This window comes from Linderina pennispora (assembly GCF_002104995.1).
Source record: "Linderina pennispora strain ATCC 12442 chromosome Unknown DL89scaffold_2, whole genome shotgun sequence".
NCBI classification, from domain to species: Eukaryota; Fungi; Kickxellomycota; class Kickxellomycetes; order Kickxellales; family Kickxellaceae; genus Linderina; species Linderina pennispora.
The window spans coordinates 1,568,867-1,585,879 of NW_024468250.1; the positions used below are offsets into that span (position 1 = coordinate 1,568,867).

General features: G+C 52.6%; 11 protein-coding genes across 11 annotated transcripts; 7 read left to right on the plus strand and 4 right to left on the minus strand.

Annotated features, from left to right (window-relative positions):
* Positions 1–212: 212 nt before the first annotated feature.
* On the minus strand, positions 213–1,556 carry DL89DRAFT_91504 (uncharacterized protein). The gene has a single exon (XM_040892249.1). It carries the CDS (start codon positions 1,276–1,278, stop codon positions 697–699), a length of 582 nt encoding a protein of 193 aa, XP_040746674.1. The 5' UTR covers positions 1,279–1,556; the 3' UTR covers positions 213–696.
* Positions 1,557–1,835: 279 nt separating this feature from the next.
* On the minus strand, positions 1,836–3,444 carry DL89DRAFT_255435 (MFS general substrate transporter; the record flags this gene model as incomplete). The annotated part of the gene is given in 2 exon segments (XM_040885347.1): positions 1,836–3,134; positions 3,154–3,444. 2 exon segments carry the CDS (start codon positions 3,442–3,444, stop codon positions 1,836–1,838), a joined length of 1,590 nt encoding a protein of 529 aa, XP_040746675.1.
* An 821-nt stretch (positions 3,445–4,265) lies between these two features.
* DL89DRAFT_91520 (uncharacterized protein) lies at positions 4,266–4,717 on the plus strand. The gene has a single exon (XM_040892250.1). It carries the CDS (start codon positions 4,403–4,405, stop codon positions 4,631–4,633), a length of 231 nt encoding a protein of 76 aa, XP_040746676.1. The 5' UTR covers positions 4,266–4,402; the 3' UTR covers positions 4,634–4,717.
* Positions 4,718–5,315: 598 nt separating this feature from the next.
* On the plus strand, positions 5,316–6,606 carry DL89DRAFT_91525 (APG5-domain-containing protein). Its single transcript, XM_040892251.1, has one exon. It carries the CDS (start codon positions 5,374–5,376, stop codon positions 6,451–6,453), a length of 1,080 nt encoding a protein of 359 aa, XP_040746677.1. The 5' UTR covers positions 5,316–5,373; the 3' UTR covers positions 6,454–6,606.
* A 14-nt stretch (positions 6,607–6,620) lies between these two features.
* DL89DRAFT_320930 (ATP synthase subunit beta, mitochondrial) lies at positions 6,621–8,565 on the minus strand (the record flags this gene model as incomplete). Its single annotated transcript, XM_040891245.1, has 3 exons — positions 6,621–6,977; positions 7,036–8,194; positions 8,466–8,565. 3 exons carry the CDS (start codon positions 8,563–8,565, stop codon positions 6,728–6,730), a joined length of 1,509 nt encoding a protein of 502 aa, XP_040746678.1. The 3' UTR covers positions 6,621–6,727.
* Positions 8,566–9,115: 550 nt separating this feature from the next.
* Positions 9,116–9,887, plus strand: DL89DRAFT_291035 (F1F0 ATP synthase delta subunit; the record flags this gene model as incomplete). Its single annotated transcript, XM_040890155.1, has 3 exons — positions 9,116–9,158; positions 9,354–9,667; positions 9,753–9,887. 3 exons carry the CDS (start codon positions 9,116–9,118, stop codon positions 9,885–9,887), a joined length of 492 nt encoding a protein of 163 aa, XP_040746679.1.
* A 43-nt stretch (positions 9,888–9,930) lies between these two features.
* Positions 9,931–10,678, minus strand: DL89DRAFT_265428 (uncharacterized protein). The gene has a single exon (XM_040886657.1). The coding sequence runs from the start codon at positions 10,599–10,601 to the stop codon at positions 9,966–9,968; it is 636 nt and encodes a 211-aa protein (XP_040746680.1). The 5' UTR covers positions 10,602–10,678; the 3' UTR covers positions 9,931–9,965.
* Positions 10,679–11,518: 840 nt separating this feature from the next.
* Positions 11,519–12,433, plus strand: DL89DRAFT_265429 (lysozyme-like protein). The gene is made up of 3 exons (XM_040886658.1): positions 11,519–11,690; positions 11,716–12,149; positions 12,175–12,433. The coding sequence occupies exons 1-3, from the start codon at positions 11,559–11,561 to the stop codon at positions 12,386–12,388; spliced, it is 780 nt and encodes a 259-aa protein (XP_040746681.1). The 5' UTR covers positions 11,519–11,558; the 3' UTR covers positions 12,389–12,433.
* Positions 12,434–12,920: 487 nt separating this feature from the next.
* DL89DRAFT_281924 (uncharacterized protein) lies at positions 12,921–13,488 on the plus strand (the record flags this gene model as incomplete). The annotated part of the gene is made up of 2 exons (XM_040889662.1): positions 12,921–13,209; positions 13,304–13,488. The coding sequence occupies 2 exons, from the start codon at positions 12,921–12,923 to the stop codon at positions 13,486–13,488; spliced, it is 474 nt and encodes a 157-aa protein (XP_040746682.1).
* Positions 13,489–14,400: 912 nt separating this feature from the next.
* On the plus strand, positions 14,401–14,709 carry DL89DRAFT_255442 (uncharacterized protein; the record flags this gene model as incomplete). The annotated part of the gene is made up of 1 exon (XM_040885348.1): positions 14,401–14,709. One exon carries the CDS (start codon positions 14,401–14,403, stop codon positions 14,707–14,709), a length of 309 nt encoding a protein of 102 aa, XP_040746683.1.
* A 352-nt stretch (positions 14,710–15,061) lies between these two features.
* On the plus strand, positions 15,062–16,718 carry DL89DRAFT_265430 (glycoside hydrolase). The gene is made up of 4 exons (XM_040886659.1): positions 15,062–15,303; positions 15,408–15,511; positions 15,544–15,885; positions 15,917–16,718. Exons 1-4 carry the CDS (start codon positions 15,091–15,093, stop codon positions 16,620–16,622), a joined length of 1,365 nt encoding a protein of 454 aa, XP_040746684.1. The 5' UTR covers positions 15,062–15,090; the 3' UTR covers positions 16,623–16,718.
* The last annotated feature ends 295 nt before the right edge of the window (positions 16,719–17,013 follow it).

Sequence of the window (17,013 nt, forward strand, 5' to 3'; positions counted from 1 at the left end):
AATATCTTTCTGTGCCAGAGGGCATGGAGGTATAGGGGATGGGGGTGACCCGTTGGAAACAAAATGCACCCAGATCAACTGTGGGGGTGTCCCTTATGTCACCTAAAATAGCATGCTGCCAAGCAGAGTATCGGAGATAGTGATGCAATCCCATCCCAGCATTTTTTGCACATGCCTATGCCGCTATAAAAAGATTATGTCAACCTGATGGCTGCATGCCTGGTTTTCTATTTTTAGAGGTATCCTGACCCCGATATCCACAGTGCTTCTATCACAATAAAGTCTTACCTCTGGCTTGGCAACATCAGAAGTGGCCATGCTACCATCGCTCTCCTCACCAGCGGTGCCTAGCCCTGAGTGGATGGACTTGGGTCGTTGTGGTTCGCAGCATAGGCGGTATACTTGACGAAGATCACCCCTGCGAATGCCAATCGTCTGCCTTTTCCGTCCATCTGCGAGCGCGACGGTCACTATCAAATGCCCTGGTTTGTCCATGCTATAGACCCACTCAAAGCTATAACAAACAGGGCTTCCAAACCAAGCGTGCAGTTTTGGCCACCTAGCTGCACATGGCCAGTGGAGTCCACGGCCCAGGGCATGCATCAAGTAGTGATGTAATTATCTGAGTCTAACAAAAATGAAAAATACACAAGAGCGAGTTCGTGCGGTCATGTGAACAAGCGTTGCTCGGGAGGTCTATATTACGCTTGTCGTGACAGCAGCGTGGACAGCGCGATGATGGTGGTGGTTATAGCGACGATAAACGCCAGAGCAATCAGGAGAGCACCTGACCACCGCAGCGGCCGGCGTTTCACCGCCAGCTGCGCATGTACATGAGCAAATGAAGCCATTGATGCCACAATAGTGACAGCCGCCAGGAAAGAACAGTAGCAGACCAAGGCCCGTGGTATGCTGGTCGACAAAGTCAGACAGCCAGTAGTAGAAGCGGGAAAACTCGATGTTATCTGGGAACGAGTTTCTTGAGCCATTAAAGTCGGCAAGCGCAGCCATGCCTGTGGCCATGATTGCAAGCCCAAGCCGGAACCAGCTCAGGAAGTTGCGCTCGGCCGCATAGAAATCGCGCGCAGTGCTGCCCTTGTTGTCTATCTCGCTCGGGATGCCAGTAATCCCTAGAACGCGGTCTTCTGCAGCGGGGTCAAATGCTGTGCTGCCGGTAGAGCCACTGCTCGCGCTGACGCTTCTGCCCGCAGGTGACCATGGTCGTGATGCTGACTGCAGCAGCGAGTCAGACTCTGTGTATAGGACCCTCCATGACATTTCGAAATGAAATAAAATAAATTACAAATTTGCGTTCCGAATACCTGGGAAAAAGAGGTGTGCCAAGACGGCCTGTATATAGGTGGGGCAGAGGGACCCATCGGCGAGAGCCAGGAAAGTGCCGGGTATTTTATACTTTTGCACTCTACGTCGTGACCAGCTCACGTTGCGGTCGGACACAGCCAAGCCATCAGCAGCGCAAGATTTCGTTATACAAAGTAAGCAAAACTATCCTCAATCAGGAAGAGTCAGTTGGATCGGCGCCCGCCGCAGTGGATTTGCACCGTTTATTGCACCTTCAATGTATGTATCTGCTATGCTTCTGCTGTCGGGTCAAGGTCTAGCACGGAGATTGCTTGATGCCAGCCGTGCAGACTGGTACCTTGCTGCAATTAGAATCCGCTGCTGAGGCAGTGGACGACGCGGCTGGTGGCCTTATTCGGCTTATCAATTCGTAGTTTATTGGGAGCATTGCTGCGTCGCGCCTTTTTTTGGGGGAAGCTGTTCTGCAAAAGGCGCTGGCTGATCCGTGGGGGCCAATCGAATAGCGTCATTGTTTATACACATGACGAAGGCCTGGGCGGCTCCTCCGCTCGCTGGTTGACCTCGTCGGGCGCTGTTCGTTTCGGCAGCCGTCGGGCCAGGGTCCGGTGCTGTAGCGGCAGGGTCCACAGAAACATTGCCACAGCAAAGACGAGCATAATCAGAAACACGCGATTGAGCGAGTGCATGTATGCATCTATGATTTCGTCGCGTAGCTCCAGAGGAACATGGGACCCATATATGACATGGGGGTTGTCAATCGCACGGAGGATGGTACGCTGAAAGCCGCTGTACGAGTTGATAAGCCCATATAGGCGGTTCCGCAGCTCGGTTTGCAGGACTGTCTGCATTGCAGCCATCCCACATACGCTCCCAATAGACCGGAAGAAGGTTAATACTGCAGTTGCCGATGCCATGTCCTCAACCCTGGCCGCTGCCTGTCCCGCAATCAGACTGAGCTGGATGAATGCACCCATTCCCAGACCAGCAATAAGCAGATAGCAAATACGCTCAGCCAGTATCGAGCTGCGATCCAGCAGCATCAGAAGCCCGATACCTACCGCGCACACTGCCGTGCCCGTCCACATGAAAGGGCGGTAGATACCGAGCCTGGCAACAAGCCAGCCGGTCAGAATGCTGGTGATCAGGATGCCGATTACGAATGGAAGCAGGTACAGGCCAGCCTGGGTCGATGACAGATTCTCGACAACGTTGTAGTACAGGGGGATGAAGAATATGATGGTGAACATGCAGGCGCCCATGAAGAACGACCCACCCATCATCAGGGTAACGTTGCGGATCTGAAACAAGCGCAGCGGCACAATAGGATCAAGTGCAAATTTCCACTCAACAATGAAAAACAGCGCTACCGCAACGGCACCGCCCGACATGCAAAGCACAACCTCTGTTGACCCCCAGCTGTGGCCGTTGCTGGGAAGAGTCAGCCCGATCATGAACATGGTAAGCCCACCAACAAGCAGCAATATCCCTAGGTAATCAATGCGCTTGAGCTTGGCCCACATGCCAGTCGACGAATGAGGGAAGCGAATCAGAATAATGACCGCCACGATAACGAACCCAGCGATGGGCTCGCTAAGCCAAAACACCCAGCGCCAGGAGATGTGATCGGTAAAAACCCCGCCGAGCAAGGGTCCGACTACTGATGATATGGAGAATACAAGAGAGAAGATCGCCATGTACGGCCCTCGCTTGCGCATGGGCACAATGTCAGACACGATCACGAGGGTGAGCCCAATAATGCCTGCGGACCCGGCACCTGCTATTCCACGTCCAGCTAGCAGCACATTCATGGACTTTGCAATTGCGACACACAAGCGAGCCTGCCGCAAATATCACCAGACTGGCCAGCAGAACCTGGGTGCGCCCGAAAATGTCGCTCAGCTTTCCCGTTACTGGCTGGAGCGCAGTTGAACTCAGCTGATAGGCGTTTGCTAGCCAGACTATCTGTGTCATAGCGTCGAACTCCTCGCTTATGCGGACGGTGGCTGTGGCGACGATGGTTTGGTCAATGGCTCCGACAAATAGTGCTAGCGATAGGACAGCCATAGTCAAAAGAAGCCGGGCAAAAGGCATACTATTCTCCTCTTCCTCGTCGAGGGGCATTTCGCCGGCCCATGGCGATGCTGGGACCCTTTTCCCCACCATCGCTGCCCCTGGACTGTAGCAGCAGCAAGCCCTACCGATATTTCATGCCTGTGTCTGGTCGTCAGATGATGGCACCTTGGATAAGATGCCTGAACCGTGCTGTATTGCATCGTCAACCGTAATCTCTGACGCCCGTTTGCTACCATGCTCTGGTGCAGCTGTGTCCATGCCTTGAGCGTATCGTGCGTAGATTACTGATCTACAAAAGAAAGAGTATGTGACGGAAGGAGGAGAGTTGCTGTACCAGAATGCAAAGAGTGTAGAGTGACAGAGTGACAAACGTATAAAACAAAACTCATAGAGTGATTGTTTAATGTGGTGGCCAGCCCGGTCCCCTTTAGGGCAAGTGGCATGGGTCAACAGGTACTTTGCACAAATTAGTGACAATTCAGATTTTAAACAACTGCCCATGCGAACATCAAGAGGTATACAATATGAGTATCTTGGCTCTTGGCCCGAGGCACACAAAGGGGGGCACCACTGTCATATTTGGTCCCTGCCATGGCTTCCTTACATGCAAGTCTGCTGATGCACCTAATTTCTTTAGAACACGCTAGCTATTGATGGAAACCATGCGCATGGCAGTAAGCAGCCCCATCTCTCCACCCAGTGTACCAGAGCTATCTATATTTGCTATACCTAGTTTGGATCTCATTAATATCCAGAACACAGTTACTGAAACAAGGCCAGCATAGAACCAGTATAGAGCTACCATAGGACCAGCATAGGACCAGCACAGGGCCAGCATGGCGGCGGAGCATGCTTTGTGGGGAACTGGATTGGAATGGGCATTGCCTCTACAAGTCCGCCCAAATTACAGTATCACCTATGCATCTTTTTTGTCCATTTTATTATTTCTCTTGCTCCACGCAGCAGCCATTCGGGGTCCAAAGCAGATGCGCCAGGACTATGAACAATGTCGACATCATATGTGGCGTACATGAGCTATAAATGCCATCATTGTATGGGTGCTCTCTGCGCACCATTTGTTTACTTTTTGGTTGGCGGCTTTTACTGTCCTTTCCATACTCCATGTACATTGTTGCATACTCAGGTCTACCAGCGCTGGCAAGAAATGCCAGAACACCATCCACAATTCAAATATCCTTGCAGCGATATATCAGCCTGCATAGTTGGCTATAGCTAGACATACCCGTCTGGTCGATTGAGCAGCTGGCTCAGAAGCACTGGCCATGCTGTATCAAGGAGCACAGTATTGTGTCTGTGAGTGAAAACAGTAATTGCTAAGCCATATTGGAATACTCTAAATAGGCGGTATTGCGGTACTACTGATGAACATTTTAACAGTGGTGGAGTGGTGGGGTGGAGTGGTGGAGTGATGGATGGCATTGCATTCCTTTCACTACACCGTATATCTTTGTGCAGCTAATGGTTCATAGAGCAGACATGGTCACTCTCACCAACATGTAAGTGCTGCCTGCTTTTCGTGAACTAGCACCCTGTCGATCCAGCAACTCGATAGCTGAGCTGAATTAGTGGTAGCTTTTGGTCATGGGTGAATTTATACGATTAGTGCTGAGACATTGAGTGTATCGACTACAGCTTGCCTATAGGCTGATCCAATGGTGAGCTTTGTTGGCTCATAATTCGTTTTTCAAGACCAGCAACCATATCTACAGACGCGACATGCAGTCCGTCTAGCGTGGTGTAAGGGGCTCCCCTTTGGATACTTTTAGAGTTAGGGTTAGTTCATAGTCGTACATGCAATTGGCCCATTATTCTTGCCTGTAATAAAATAGGAGTGGTGCCCAAAATCAGGCTGGCCACGTCATCTGCAACATATGCAAGCATGGCCACGCCGATTATTTTTGTTTTTTGTACTACCACATACACCTTCGAACACCATACATACTTATCTCATTAGCAATGTCACGCGCTCCAGACTCTGGACCGCTTCGCAAGGTATGGGCCTCAATGATCCCAGTGGAGATACAGCTTGCTCCTAGCGACGCAATTGAGCTGCTGGCCTCGGCAACGCTGCCCGAGCCCTTTCAGATATTTTACATGTTGGTGCCGCGGGTCAGCTACCTGCCATTTGTCAGTACCAAGGTTAAGGAGCAGTGGATAGACCCGATGCTGGCAATGTCTGGCTCGCCCATCAACGGCAACGACATCACCACCATTGCGCCGGAAACAGACTTTTGGTTCGAGTACAAAGGTGTCCCGTTAAAATGGCACTACCCGATCGGGCTACTCTACGACCTGTACGTGAACAGCGCGCTTAATGGCGAGCCCGAGCTGCCGTGGTCGCTGACAGTGCATGTGCGCAGGTTCCCGGACAAGATGCTCATCCCGTCCCCATCGGCAGAAATTATGCGCAATATGGCTATGGCGGTTGTCAAGGAGGCAGACTATGTTCGCTACGGCTCAACCAAGCGCACCATGGACCTGGGGAAGGCAGAGCAGTTTCAATTGCTCGACGGGCTGGAGACGCACTCCTTTGAAAAGTACATCGCCATACACTCTATACTTGTGCCAACGCCGGACCCACGTGCCCCAGTGTCGTCATCGGGCCCAAAGTTCCAGCCGCCCAAGGCTGTTCCGCTGCGGTTCTACGTGCCGGCCGCATTCAGTAGCGAGGAATACACGATCCGTCCGATATCTGCAGGCGGGCGGCCTGCGTCGTCGTCGTCAAACCCGAACGCTGGCATGTCGCAGCCACGGCACCTGAACTACAATGTATACCAGTGCCCAATCGCGCCGACCAAGGACGCAGGCGACTCGGACAAACCCACGACGCTGGCTGATGCCTACAGGACATGCGTCGAGTCGGCCGAGCAGCTCGAGAGCAAGGTCTGTCTGTGCCAGGGCATCCGGGTGCCGTGGGAGACGCCGGTCAGCTGGCTCGCAGACAACCTGGTCTACGCTGACTGCTTCCTGCACCTGGTGGTCGTCGGCACCAACGGCACGCCGCTGGCCGAGGCGCTGCCCACAATTGGCGAGTGAATACATTGATCTCGCTGCGCTAATTTTGTGAGAAATTACCAAATGCTAATCTGATTCAGAGATAACGGTCTGGGCGGACTGCTTTTGCAAACACCCCTCCGCACAGACGATCCTCCAGCAGCAGCCAAGCAGCACGAAGGCAGCTCCGGCGGTAGTAGTTACTTTTGGCCCAGCAGTCTGGGATATTGGCGACTTTGTTTGGAGAAAAGACTCGTTTGATAAAGAAAGGGAGGAAAACAGAAAAGACAACTCAGTTTAAACACGACAGGAAAACTTAGTTGGCACCGCTGGCAGCCATCTCGCGGGCAATGTCGGCGGCCTTGCGGACGACATCATCGATGTCACCAGCCATGTAGAAGGCGGACTCGGGGAGGGCATCGTGCTTGCCGTCAAGGATCTCCCTGAACGAGCGGACGGTGTCCTTGAGCGAGACGAGCTTGCCCTCGAAGCCAGTGAAGACAGTGGCGACCGAGAACGGCTGCGACATGAAACGCTGGATCTTACGGGCGCGCTCGACAGGTGAGCTTGTCCTCCTCAGACAGCTCGTCCATACCGAGAATGGCAATGATATCCTGGAGGGACTTGTACGACTGCAGGATGCGCTGGACACCGGTGGCGATGTTGTAGTGCTCCTCACCGACGATACGCGGGTCGAGCATGCGCGACTTGGAGTCGAGCGGGTCGACAGCGGGGTAGATACCCAGCTCGGAGATGGAACGCGACAGCACAGTGGTGGCGTCCAGATGGGCGAAGGTGGTGGCGGGGGCGGGATCGGTAAGATCATCAGCCGGCACGTAAATAGCCTGCACCGAGGTAATCGAGCCCTTCTTGGTGGTGGTAATGCGCTCCTGCATCACACCCATGTCAGTGGCGAGGGTGGGCTGGTAACCGACAGCCGAGGGAATACGGCCGAGCAGGGCAGACACCTCGGAACCGGCCTGGGTGAAACGGAAAATGTTGTCAATGAAGAGGAGCACGTCCTGGCCCTCCTCGTCACGGAAGTACTCAGCAACAGTGAGACCGGTCAGAGCAACACGGGCACGGGCACCTGGGGGCTCGTTCATCTGGCCGTAGACGAGGGCAGCCTTCGAGGCACCGTCGAGCTTGATGACACCAGTGGCAATCATCTCGTGGTACAGATCGTTACCCTCACGGGTGCGCTCACCGACACCAGCAAAGACGGAGTAACCACCGTGGGCCTTGGCGACGTTGTTGATCAGCTCCTGGATGAACACAGTCTTACCGACACCGGCACCGCCGAAGAGACCGATCTTACCACCACGGGCATAGGGGGCAAGCAGATCGACGACCTTGATACCAGTCTCCAGAACCTCGGGGGCGGTCGACTGGTCAATGAACTCTGGGGGAGCAGCGTGGATCGAAGCAACCTTCTTGGCCTCAATGGGGCCGCGCTCGTCGACGGGCTCACCAATGACGTTCATGATACGGCCGAGGCACTCGGGACCGACGGGGACACGGATGGGGTAGCCGGTGTCGCTGACGGGCTGGCCGCGGACGAGACCCTCAGTACCGTCCATGGCAATGGTACGGACGGTGTTCTCACCAAGGTGCTGAGAGACCTCAAGAACAAGGCGGGAGCTGCTGTTCTGGACCTCAAGGGCGTTGAGGATGGGGGGAAGGCTGTCCTGCTCGAACTGGACATCGACGACGGCACCGATAACCTGTCTGATCTTGCCGGCAGCGATGGCCTTGGCAGCAGCCTCGGTAGCGTACTGGCGGGCTACATCGTGGTGAGAGGGAAGCGGCCGGTTTGGTTTGCTTGTTAGTTGCTTAAATCTGAAGATAAGAGATTTCCAAATGCTTGCAATAAAAGGTGCGTGTGCTTTGTGAATCACCAGCAGGCCTTCCAGATAAGAGTGCGAAATTCGCGTTGGATCTCAACGTCGGATTCACAGTTTGCAATTCGAAACACAAATTGGTGCTCGTCGGCAGATTTGTTTGAATCTATGCTCTACGAACGCCAGGTCTATGTTTTTCTTGTAGGAACTTACCAGCAGAGGCAGCGGCGGCGCGGGCAAGGAAGGCGTTGTTCTGGCGAACAACACGGTTAGCCTTGGAAGCGAGGCGAGACACGTTGCGAGTGATAATCATACTTTTTTCCTCTAGAAACAAAGAAAATAGTGGAAGAGAAGTTGGCAACTATTTAGAGAGGAGAGGAAGGCAAATACAAAGTGGACAGGGAGCGGGGCAGGCATAGCCGCCCGAACTGGCGAGGGCGCTCTTATCGGGGACTCGCGCACACCGCCCACGCTCCAACAGCCGCGGGCCAGCGCCCAAAAATGCACGCACCTGGCGGCTATATCAGCTCGGGCGGAAATTTGGCCCAAAAACCAGTCACTTTGGCGAGCCCCGACTCGGATTGATCGGCTGATTGCATGCTGATCCCGCATCAGCGCCGAGCTGAAACGGGCAACGTTATCTTGCAGAGCGAGGCACCACCCAAAATCGCGCCGAGCCGCACCAGCGCAGAGCGGTGCTGCCCGCGCCAGTCCAGGCGGTGCGCAAGGGCGAGAGGGTTATCGAAATTTGGGGTCAAATTCGCACCAGCAACTATCGTTTTTGCTTCTCCTTCTTGTCATTGACAGCCCGCTTTTATTTCTGTTCTCTATTGCACGAAGAAATCCGCACAGCACCACCAACAATGAGCTTCATTACTCGCGCTATCAAGCCCGCCACCCGTCTGGGTAAGCACAACTGAACCGTGAATTCATGCTGAATCGGCCAGCCGCACGCATGAGACACACTCTGTATACTAAACCACCACGCACCTTCTACCATGTATGGCTCGGGCAATTGTGACGGTCGTTCTGCTTTGGCGTCCTGCGAAATGGCATAATTCGGGGGGATTTGGCGGTACCGCTTGCGCTTGGCACGTATAGCTGCCCGCCGCTTCTACGCTTCGGAGGCTGCATCGTCCGGCAAGCTTATTGTCAACTTTGCTCTGCCCCACGAGTCGGTTCTGAAGAACCACGAGGTCTCGCAGGTCGATCTGTCCGCTGTCTCGGGTGACCTCGGTATCCTTGCCGACCACGTCCCCACCATTGAGCAGCTCAAGCCGGGTGTCATTGACCTGATCAGCGAGTCTGGATCGCAGAAGTACTTTGTCAGCGGTGGTTTCGCCATCATGAACCCGAACTCGGTCCTCAACATCAACGCCATTGAGGCCTTCAAGCTCGAGGACATCGATGTCCAGGTAAGAACACAACAGACATATGGTGTAATAAGGTGATGCGGTATTGCACGCTTGTGGTACTAACTCTGCTGTGTCTCGCACATAGGCTGTTGCGGCCAACCTCGCCGAGTCCCAGCGCCTGGCCTCGTCCGCCAAGGACGAGATCACCAAGGAGGCTGCCGCCATCGAGATCGAGCTCTACGAGGCCCTCCAGGCTGCCGTCTCTGGCAAGGCCAAGTAAACATTTCAGTCGCTAAATCTCTACTTCTTCGTTCTTTTTCAACACTGTTTGTTTGAGCAAAAACGCTGAGAGTATCTGTTACTTGGACGCTGGCACTCTGTTTTCAGGCAGGTTGCTGTAGCTCGGTGGTTGTTCTTCCACCTCCTCTTCCACAATGGCATCACCAGCTCCTCCAAGCTGATGCACAACCTGTGCATTCTCGCCTTCATATGCCAAATCACGGTCATACCGGTGCTTCTTGAGCTTGATATAAAGAAACACGACAACCCCGATCAATATGGCACCGAGAGGGATAGCAACGCCTAGAGCAATCTTGGTTCCACTCGACATACCGCTGTCGCTGCTGTTACCAACAGAAGCAAAAGGACCTGCTGTGTTTGTTCCTATTCCTCCAAAAAGACTGTTTGCTATTTCTCCAGCTTGAGACAGAAGTTGTCCAAAGTCAATTGAGTCAGGGGCTCCTGTTGGCACAGAGCTGGTGATATCTCGAGTAGTTGGTGTTTGGGTAGTGGAGCCTGTAGCAACAGCAGATGAAGTTGGTGCGTCGAGTAGCGTATTAAGCGCGACCAGTGCTGAGGAAAGCATCGCGTTTATATTCTGGCGAGCTTCAAGCTTGCCACTTCCATTGGGTGCAGGGCTCGCGTATCCGCCAGCGGCGCTAGCGCCTACCAGCGAGTACATGATACAACAGGCGAGGAACGAGGACCGCACCATGATTAACGGTAATAGAAACAAATAACAGTTATGTAAGCGAGGAAATATTGGATAGGTAACGGCTTTTTGGAGGAAAAGAAACATTGGTTGGATGTGCCTTTACCTCACCCAAGTCTTCTTCTTGCACACTTTATCGCAACAATCTGCACATCACTGCATCTTGGTCCAAAAATACCCGACCCGAGACCTCTGCAGAACAATGCCAACAGCAAACAATTTTTTAATGGCCTCTGGAAATTGCCGACATCACAAGAGACAGTATGCAACCATATCTTATATATAGTTTTGATATCCTGATTGATCAGACGTTTCTACTGAGGCACATGTGCTATATAACACCAATACTGGCCATGTTCGGTACATATGTAGAAGTGGGATTTGTGGACTTGCTAGTGTCCCCAACATGATTGCTGAGAGCACATATTGATAGCGTAGTCATAGTACTGTTGTCTGTACCACATGGTTGACACATGAAGTACTAGACGGGACAGCGATATCTCGCTCACAATTACGTAGTGTGGCGGTATGGCATATTAACTCTTGGCACTGGCATTCGTAACAGGCCTTGGCACGACGTACCTAGCCTTGGACATGCCAGAATGGCGCTAAGCTAAGCGTTTCGATTCACTGCTATACAACATGATAGGATGGGAGGTGAATGGCGGAGTGAGATATTGATGTATCTGATGCAAGCGGCGTATTTGCAAATTACCCATCCAAAGATGTGCAAGCTGCCGCTGTGTATAGGGCAGCTTCCCTTCAGCAGATTGCCTTGCAGCAAAACCAGCGCGAGTTGCTTGATCGTGTTTTTCTGAAATTTCACGAAACTGTTCGCCCAACTGCCTCCTGCTTGAGTATTCCTGTAGCATAAAACCTGTCCAACAAAGGCACTTTCGAATCCCTATGCTTACTCCTACCACAATTGCTACTTATTCGCTTTTAACTGCCTAGCCGATAATGAAGTTTACCGCCACTACTCTCGCGGTTGTTGCTATTGCCGCTGCCTTTGGTTCTGCCAATGCCGGCCTCTCCACCTGCTCCAAAAAGATTGCACTGCAGCTGACAAATATCTACGAGAACGGCGACACAGTGTTCCTACTACGACTACTGCGAGAACATTCATGACGGCCGCGGCTACACAGCCGGTATTGCTGGGTTCTGCACAGGCACTGCTGATGCCTGGGAAGTCATCAAGAAATACCACAAAGCCACAGGTGGCAAGGACGTGTTCAGCAAGTACGACGGCGTGCTGAAAAAGTACGCTGATACAGAGAGCGGGTCAACTGCAGGCCTGAGTGGCTACTGTAGCACATGGGAGAAGCTCGGCAAGTCTGATGCCAAGTTCCGTTCTGCGCAGGATAGTATCCGCGACAGCATGTACTTCAACCCGTCGCAGAATCTGGCCGACAAGCTGGGTGCTAAGCTCGACGTGACCCGTGCTCAGCTCTATGACACGACAATCCAGCACGGCGAAGGTTCAGACCCAGACTCGGTCGGCGCACTTATCAAGAAGACGAGCAGCTCGTTCAAGGCTGACGCTAAGGGCTCGTCGGGCAGCACCCTAAGGATCAAGCGGACACAATGTCGACGAGATTGTCTGGCTAAACAAGTTCCTCAAAGTCCGCATCGCTGATCTCACAAACCCTCACAACAAGGAGACACAGAAGGAGTGGGCCAAGAGCATCACTCGTGTCAAGTCGTACCAGTATGTGGTCGCTCAGAAGCAGTACAAGTGGGGTAGTACGATCAAGGCTCTCAACAACGATGGAAAGCAGGTTGCACGGTGAAGTGCTAGGTGGTAGTGGTCTTAAGTGCGGGCTCGGTAATTCGGCCTCTGTTTTCTGAAACCGAATCATATGCTGGATTTGCTAGCTATTTCTTCCATGTGAGCAAGTTGCACGCTTTGGGATGTGTTGTCCGGAATCGGAGATTACGACATGGCATGCGAATGCCAAGAATTAGGGTGGGAACATACAGGATCCCAATGTTCTTTTCACACGGATTTGAAGACAGCTATTTGCCCGATCTGCCATCTTGCAGCAATGCGGGCGGGGGACCCTTCTCTCCTCAAGTTGCATACAGCCAATGGGGACGATTCCGATCCGAACTGGACATGCAAACTGGGATGGCATCGACAACAACATACCTCTCCCTGCCCATTAGTTGTCCAAAAGCGAATCCTATGCCGTTCGACAGCCCAAGGACCTTGTACACTGCAACAGACATCGGACTGCAGTATAAAAGGCCAAGTGGAGACGAGGGTGAAAGGGTGTATTCAAACTAAACAGACTTCACGCCACTAATAACTCGTCGCACAATATGAAGTTCTCTGCTGGTACCCTTGCCCTCGCTGCTGTTCTCGCGGCCTCGTCGAGCCTCCTGGGCGTCGTTGCTAACTACTGCCCCAAGAACATCGCTGTTCAGCTGAACTCCCTCAACCAAGGCAGCACTCCTTCTTCGTCTGCTACTGCATTCAATGCTGCCTCCGAATCTGTCCGCAACGCCCAGTTCTTCGCTCCGTCCCAGGACCTTGCAACCAGCATTGGTGCCAGCCTTGACATCACCCATGCCCAGCTCTACGACGCTGCTATCCAGTTCGGTGCTGATGGTGCAAAAGGCCCTTGTTCAGACCACCAATGACTGCATTCACTACGGAATGTGGCAGGAACCTCGGGCAGCACGCTGAATGTCAACGGCCACAGCGTTGACGAAATCGCAGTGGCTCAACCGGTTCCTTCAGGAGCGCCTGGACAGCTCCAAGACCTCAGCTAGCAACACCGCTGGCGTCAAGACGTACCAGTCTCTGATTAACCAGAAGCAGTACAACTGGGGCAACTCGGTCGAGGGCCCGACTATTGGAAAGAGGAACATTATTATCTGGTGCTAATTTCCCTCATCCCTCCATATACCGACCGAAGCTACAAGCTGTTAGCTCTTTCTTAACCAGCTTTTCAGTCTTAGTATTTTTCACTAAACGCTGCTATTTTGCGTCCAAAGTGAAACAAGTTGCACACACAAATGATGTTTCCCAGCATACACCTGCCACGAACCAACCTTGGGCAAAACATGCTATCGACCTCTCATTCTGGCTAGCCGAACTATTTCGGGATTCAGCCTGTCTGAACCCCGGAGAGCAATGTCTCCCCCGTTGTGCCAGCTCTTTGTGGGAAAGAGGGACATATTGCAAGATTCTCACGAGTACAGCTGCTCTGGAGCAAATCGATCTGCAATCTCACTGCAGTGGATTTTAGGATATTCTCTTTTCCCGTATGACATACATTCCCAGGAACGGAATCAGCCACCGCTGAGCAGATGGGCGCATATGAACAGCACTATTGGACAATCCACCTTTTGGTCAAGCGCGCATTCAGTACAAGTCCCTTGGTTTAAAGTGGGGCGTCCTGTCATCCTCGCTCTAGCCCAAGGTACACGACTTTTAGTATGAAAGCAGTCGGTCCGGTTGTACAGAGCAGACCGCACTCCAAACACAGACGTATTCCTTCTAATCAACCAACCCGATACCCCGCTTGAACCATGAGATTCTCTACTGCTTACTGTTCGGACTTGCCGCTGTTCTCGCCGCTTCGTCAAGCCTTCTTACTGCCCTTACCAACTATTGTCCTAGCAGCATCGCTGTTCAGATTAACTCCATCAACCAGGGCAACTCTGCACCTGAGCCTCGACACTAGAGTCCAACGCTGGATAGCGTAGCCATCCTGTGACTCCAAGGCTCTTACCCAGTCCCAGGATCTCGCCACTAAGCTCGGTTTGACTCTCGAAATTACGCGTGCCCAGCTCTATGACTGTTCTCCAGTTTGGTGTGGGTACCACCAGGGCTCTTGTCAAGACCACCAATGCGATGTCATTCACTACGGATGTGGCAGGAACCTCGGGCAGCACACTGAATGTCAACGGCCACAGCGTTGATCAAAATCGCATGGACTCAACCGGTTCCTTCAGGAGCGCCTGCACAACTCCAAGGCTTCGGCTATCAACGTCGCTGGCGTCAAGACATAACAGTCCCTTGCTAACCAAGAAACAGTACAACTGGGGCAACTCAGTCACTGCCTTGACTATTGGTGGCAGAAGCATTAACATTCAGTGCTGAACTGGTTTTCTTTACAAAAGCAACTGTGGCAGCCGCAATCTAACAGCAGATTTGGACTCTCAAACCACAACCAGCAGTAGCCGGCATGCGTATCAATTAAAAATATTAAAAATGAAAGCATCGTTTTTGAGCGCCAAGCCCTACTGTTCTTGACTGGTCCAAAAACGGTTCTCCGCCCATGCCACCCAAGAATGACCAGCCTGAAAATGCCCGGAAGGTGATAGGCAGTCAACTATAATTTCCAATCAGTAGTGGGCTACTTGCTGTCATTCTTCAGACGTCCTGGTCTAGATATCGGCTGAAACTTTTCTGGGTCGCCAAAGGTGCATTTTTGCTGCTCATAATACCATTATTCTATCCCACTCTTCACTATTGTACACAATGCGGATCTGCACTGTGAGAAGCTTCCTGACCTGCACATTAGCAGCACTGGCTGTAGTTGGCATATCTAGCTCGCTAGATATAGCTACCGAAGACAACGAGCTAGTGACTGATACTGATATGCCAGAAACACCTATGCCAGCGAGCATACAGCCAACTGATTTTACAGATCCTGCAGAATCCTATAGCACTAGCGACTCCCAGGGGTTGTCAGTACGACCTCAGCCCACCCCGAGACCATGGGCTGATCCGTGGTGTTAATATCGGTGGCGTGTTCCTGATCGAGCCCTTCATCAAGCCCAGTCTCTTTCGACCAGTTCCGCAATATGAGTGTCGAAGACATGCCTGTCGATGAGTGGACATTCACGAAGACACTTGGCAAGGAAGAAGCCAAGCGGCAGCTTGAGGACCACTGGAACACGTTTGTGACCAGGAGCCACCTGGAGGGGCTAGGCCGATGCCGGAATCAACTGGATCCGGATCCCCATACGGCTATTGGGCATTCAACCTTACTAGCGAGGAGCCGTACGTGGACGGCCAGATACCCTATATCGAGCGCATTCTGGGGTGGGCACGTGAAATTGGACTCAAGGTCGAACTAGACTTGCATGGTGCACCAGGATCCCAGAACGGCTATGACAACTCGGGTCGTCGCGGCACGCCAGAGTGGCTACTGTCGCGCACGAATATCGACCGGACACTGGACGCATTGACCAAGATGACTAGCATGGTGCTGGACTGGGACGATGTGGTGTACGGGATCCAGATATTGAATGAGCCATCACGCTGGAAATGGTCAGTGGAGAGCATTTTTGGGTTTTACAAGGAAGCGTATGATCTGGTGCGCAGTCATTGCTCCCAATGTCTATTTTATGATCCACGACACGTTCCTGGGACCCAATGATTGGGGCACGCTCGTCAGCTCGAACTGGACCAACACCTTGATGGACACACATATCTACCAGATGTTCGACAACTACATGGTCACAATTAACGAGACCGCGCATATCAACATGGTCGCAGAGATGGCGCAGAATGTGACAAAGTTCGACCGCGGCAACACACGCGTCGTTGTCGGCGAGTTCTCGGCAGCAACGCACGACTGCACAAAGTACATCAATGGGCTTGGCCGCGGCAGTCGCTGGGAGGGAACTCTGGAGGGCGTCGACCACCCGCTGTGCCCATTCAAGCAATGCTCATGCACTGGCGACTACGGGTCAGACTACAAGGAGTTTTCAGAGAGCTACAAGGCATTCCTGAAGGGATACGTCGACGCACAGCTGGCTATCTATGACGGCGAATTGATGGGCTGGTTCTACTGGAACTTCCGCACTGAGGAAGCGCCCGAGTGGGACTACCTGCTGGGAGTCGATCAAGGCTGGATTCCAAAGTTCCCTCGCACAGCCTACCCAATGGTGCCAGCATATGTTCCTGAAGAGGACTCCGAGCAGAACACCCGCGAGGAGAACGGTTCTGCAAATTCAGCTGCGTCAGTGCTCGGCAGCCTATCCCGGCTACACCTTGAAGTGTGAGGCACTTCGTTGCCTTGCTTGTATTGGCGATTGCTTTCCATTAACTCTTTTCATTTGCGTGCGCTTTCCTCAATTTCTACTTGGCCAGTTTGCAACAAGTTCAATATCATTTTGTTTTCAGTTTTTTGCTGGACCGCATAGGCAATTCTGAAGCTGGGGGCGTCCCTCCGTCAATGTGTGCAAAAGAAAAAGACGTCATTCAACAGTAGCAAACAGTCAGACCACATGGTCCATGTCGGTCTGATTCTTAGTAGCAGGTAAGGCCATGTAAACAAGATCTGCATAGCAATGCATGGATCGCCTCTCGCCTACTGGTCTTTCCCAATGGACCATCAGCCATACTCCACTCGGGTTCGATTACAGCCGACCTGCTTTACAGAGTGAACAGGGA

What these genes read in the sequence shown, in the direction of transcription:
- DL89DRAFT_265429 (XM_040886658.1), top strand. Translation starts at nt 11,559, where the DNA reads ATGAAGTTTACCGCCACTACTCTCGCGGTTGTTGCTATTGCCGCTGCC. An exon ending in TCTACGAGAACGGCGACACA is followed by an intron (nt 11,691 to 11,715) that starts GTGTTCCTACTA and finishes GACTACTGCGAG; the next exon opens with AACATTCATGACGGCCGCGG. An exon ending in AAGGCTGACGCTAAGGGCTC is followed by an intron (nt 12,150 to 12,174) that starts GTCGGGCAGCAC and finishes CTAAGGATCAAG; the next exon opens with CGGACACAATGTCGACGAGA.
- DL89DRAFT_91525 (XM_040892251.1), top strand. Translation starts at nt 5,374, where the DNA reads ATGTCACGCGCTCCAGACTCTGGACCGCTTCGCAAGGTATGGGCCTCA.
- DL89DRAFT_91520 (XM_040892250.1), top strand. Translation starts at nt 4,403, where the DNA reads ATGTCGACATCATATGTGGCGTACATGAGCTATAAATGCCATCATTGT.
- DL89DRAFT_265428 (XM_040886657.1), bottom strand. Translation starts at nt 10,601, where the DNA reads ATGGTGCGGTCCTCGTTCCTCGCCTGTTGTATCATGTACTCGCTGGTA.
- DL89DRAFT_265430 (XM_040886659.1), top strand. Translation starts at nt 15,091, where the DNA reads ATGCGGATCTGCACTGTGAGAAGCTTCCTGACCTGCACATTAGCAGCA. An exon ending in CTTGAGGACCACTGGAACAC is followed by an intron (nt 15,512 to 15,543) that starts GTTTGTGACCAG and finishes TGGAGGGGCTAG; the next exon opens with GCCGATGCCGGAATCAACTG. An exon ending in GAGCCATCACGCTGGAAATG is followed by an intron (nt 15,886 to 15,916) that starts GTCAGTGGAGAG and finishes GGGTTTTACAAG; the next exon opens with GAAGCGTATGATCTGGTGCG.
- DL89DRAFT_91504 (XM_040892249.1), bottom strand. Translation starts at nt 1,278, where the DNA reads ATGTCATGGAGGGTCCTATACACAGAGTCTGACTCGCTGCTGCAGTCA.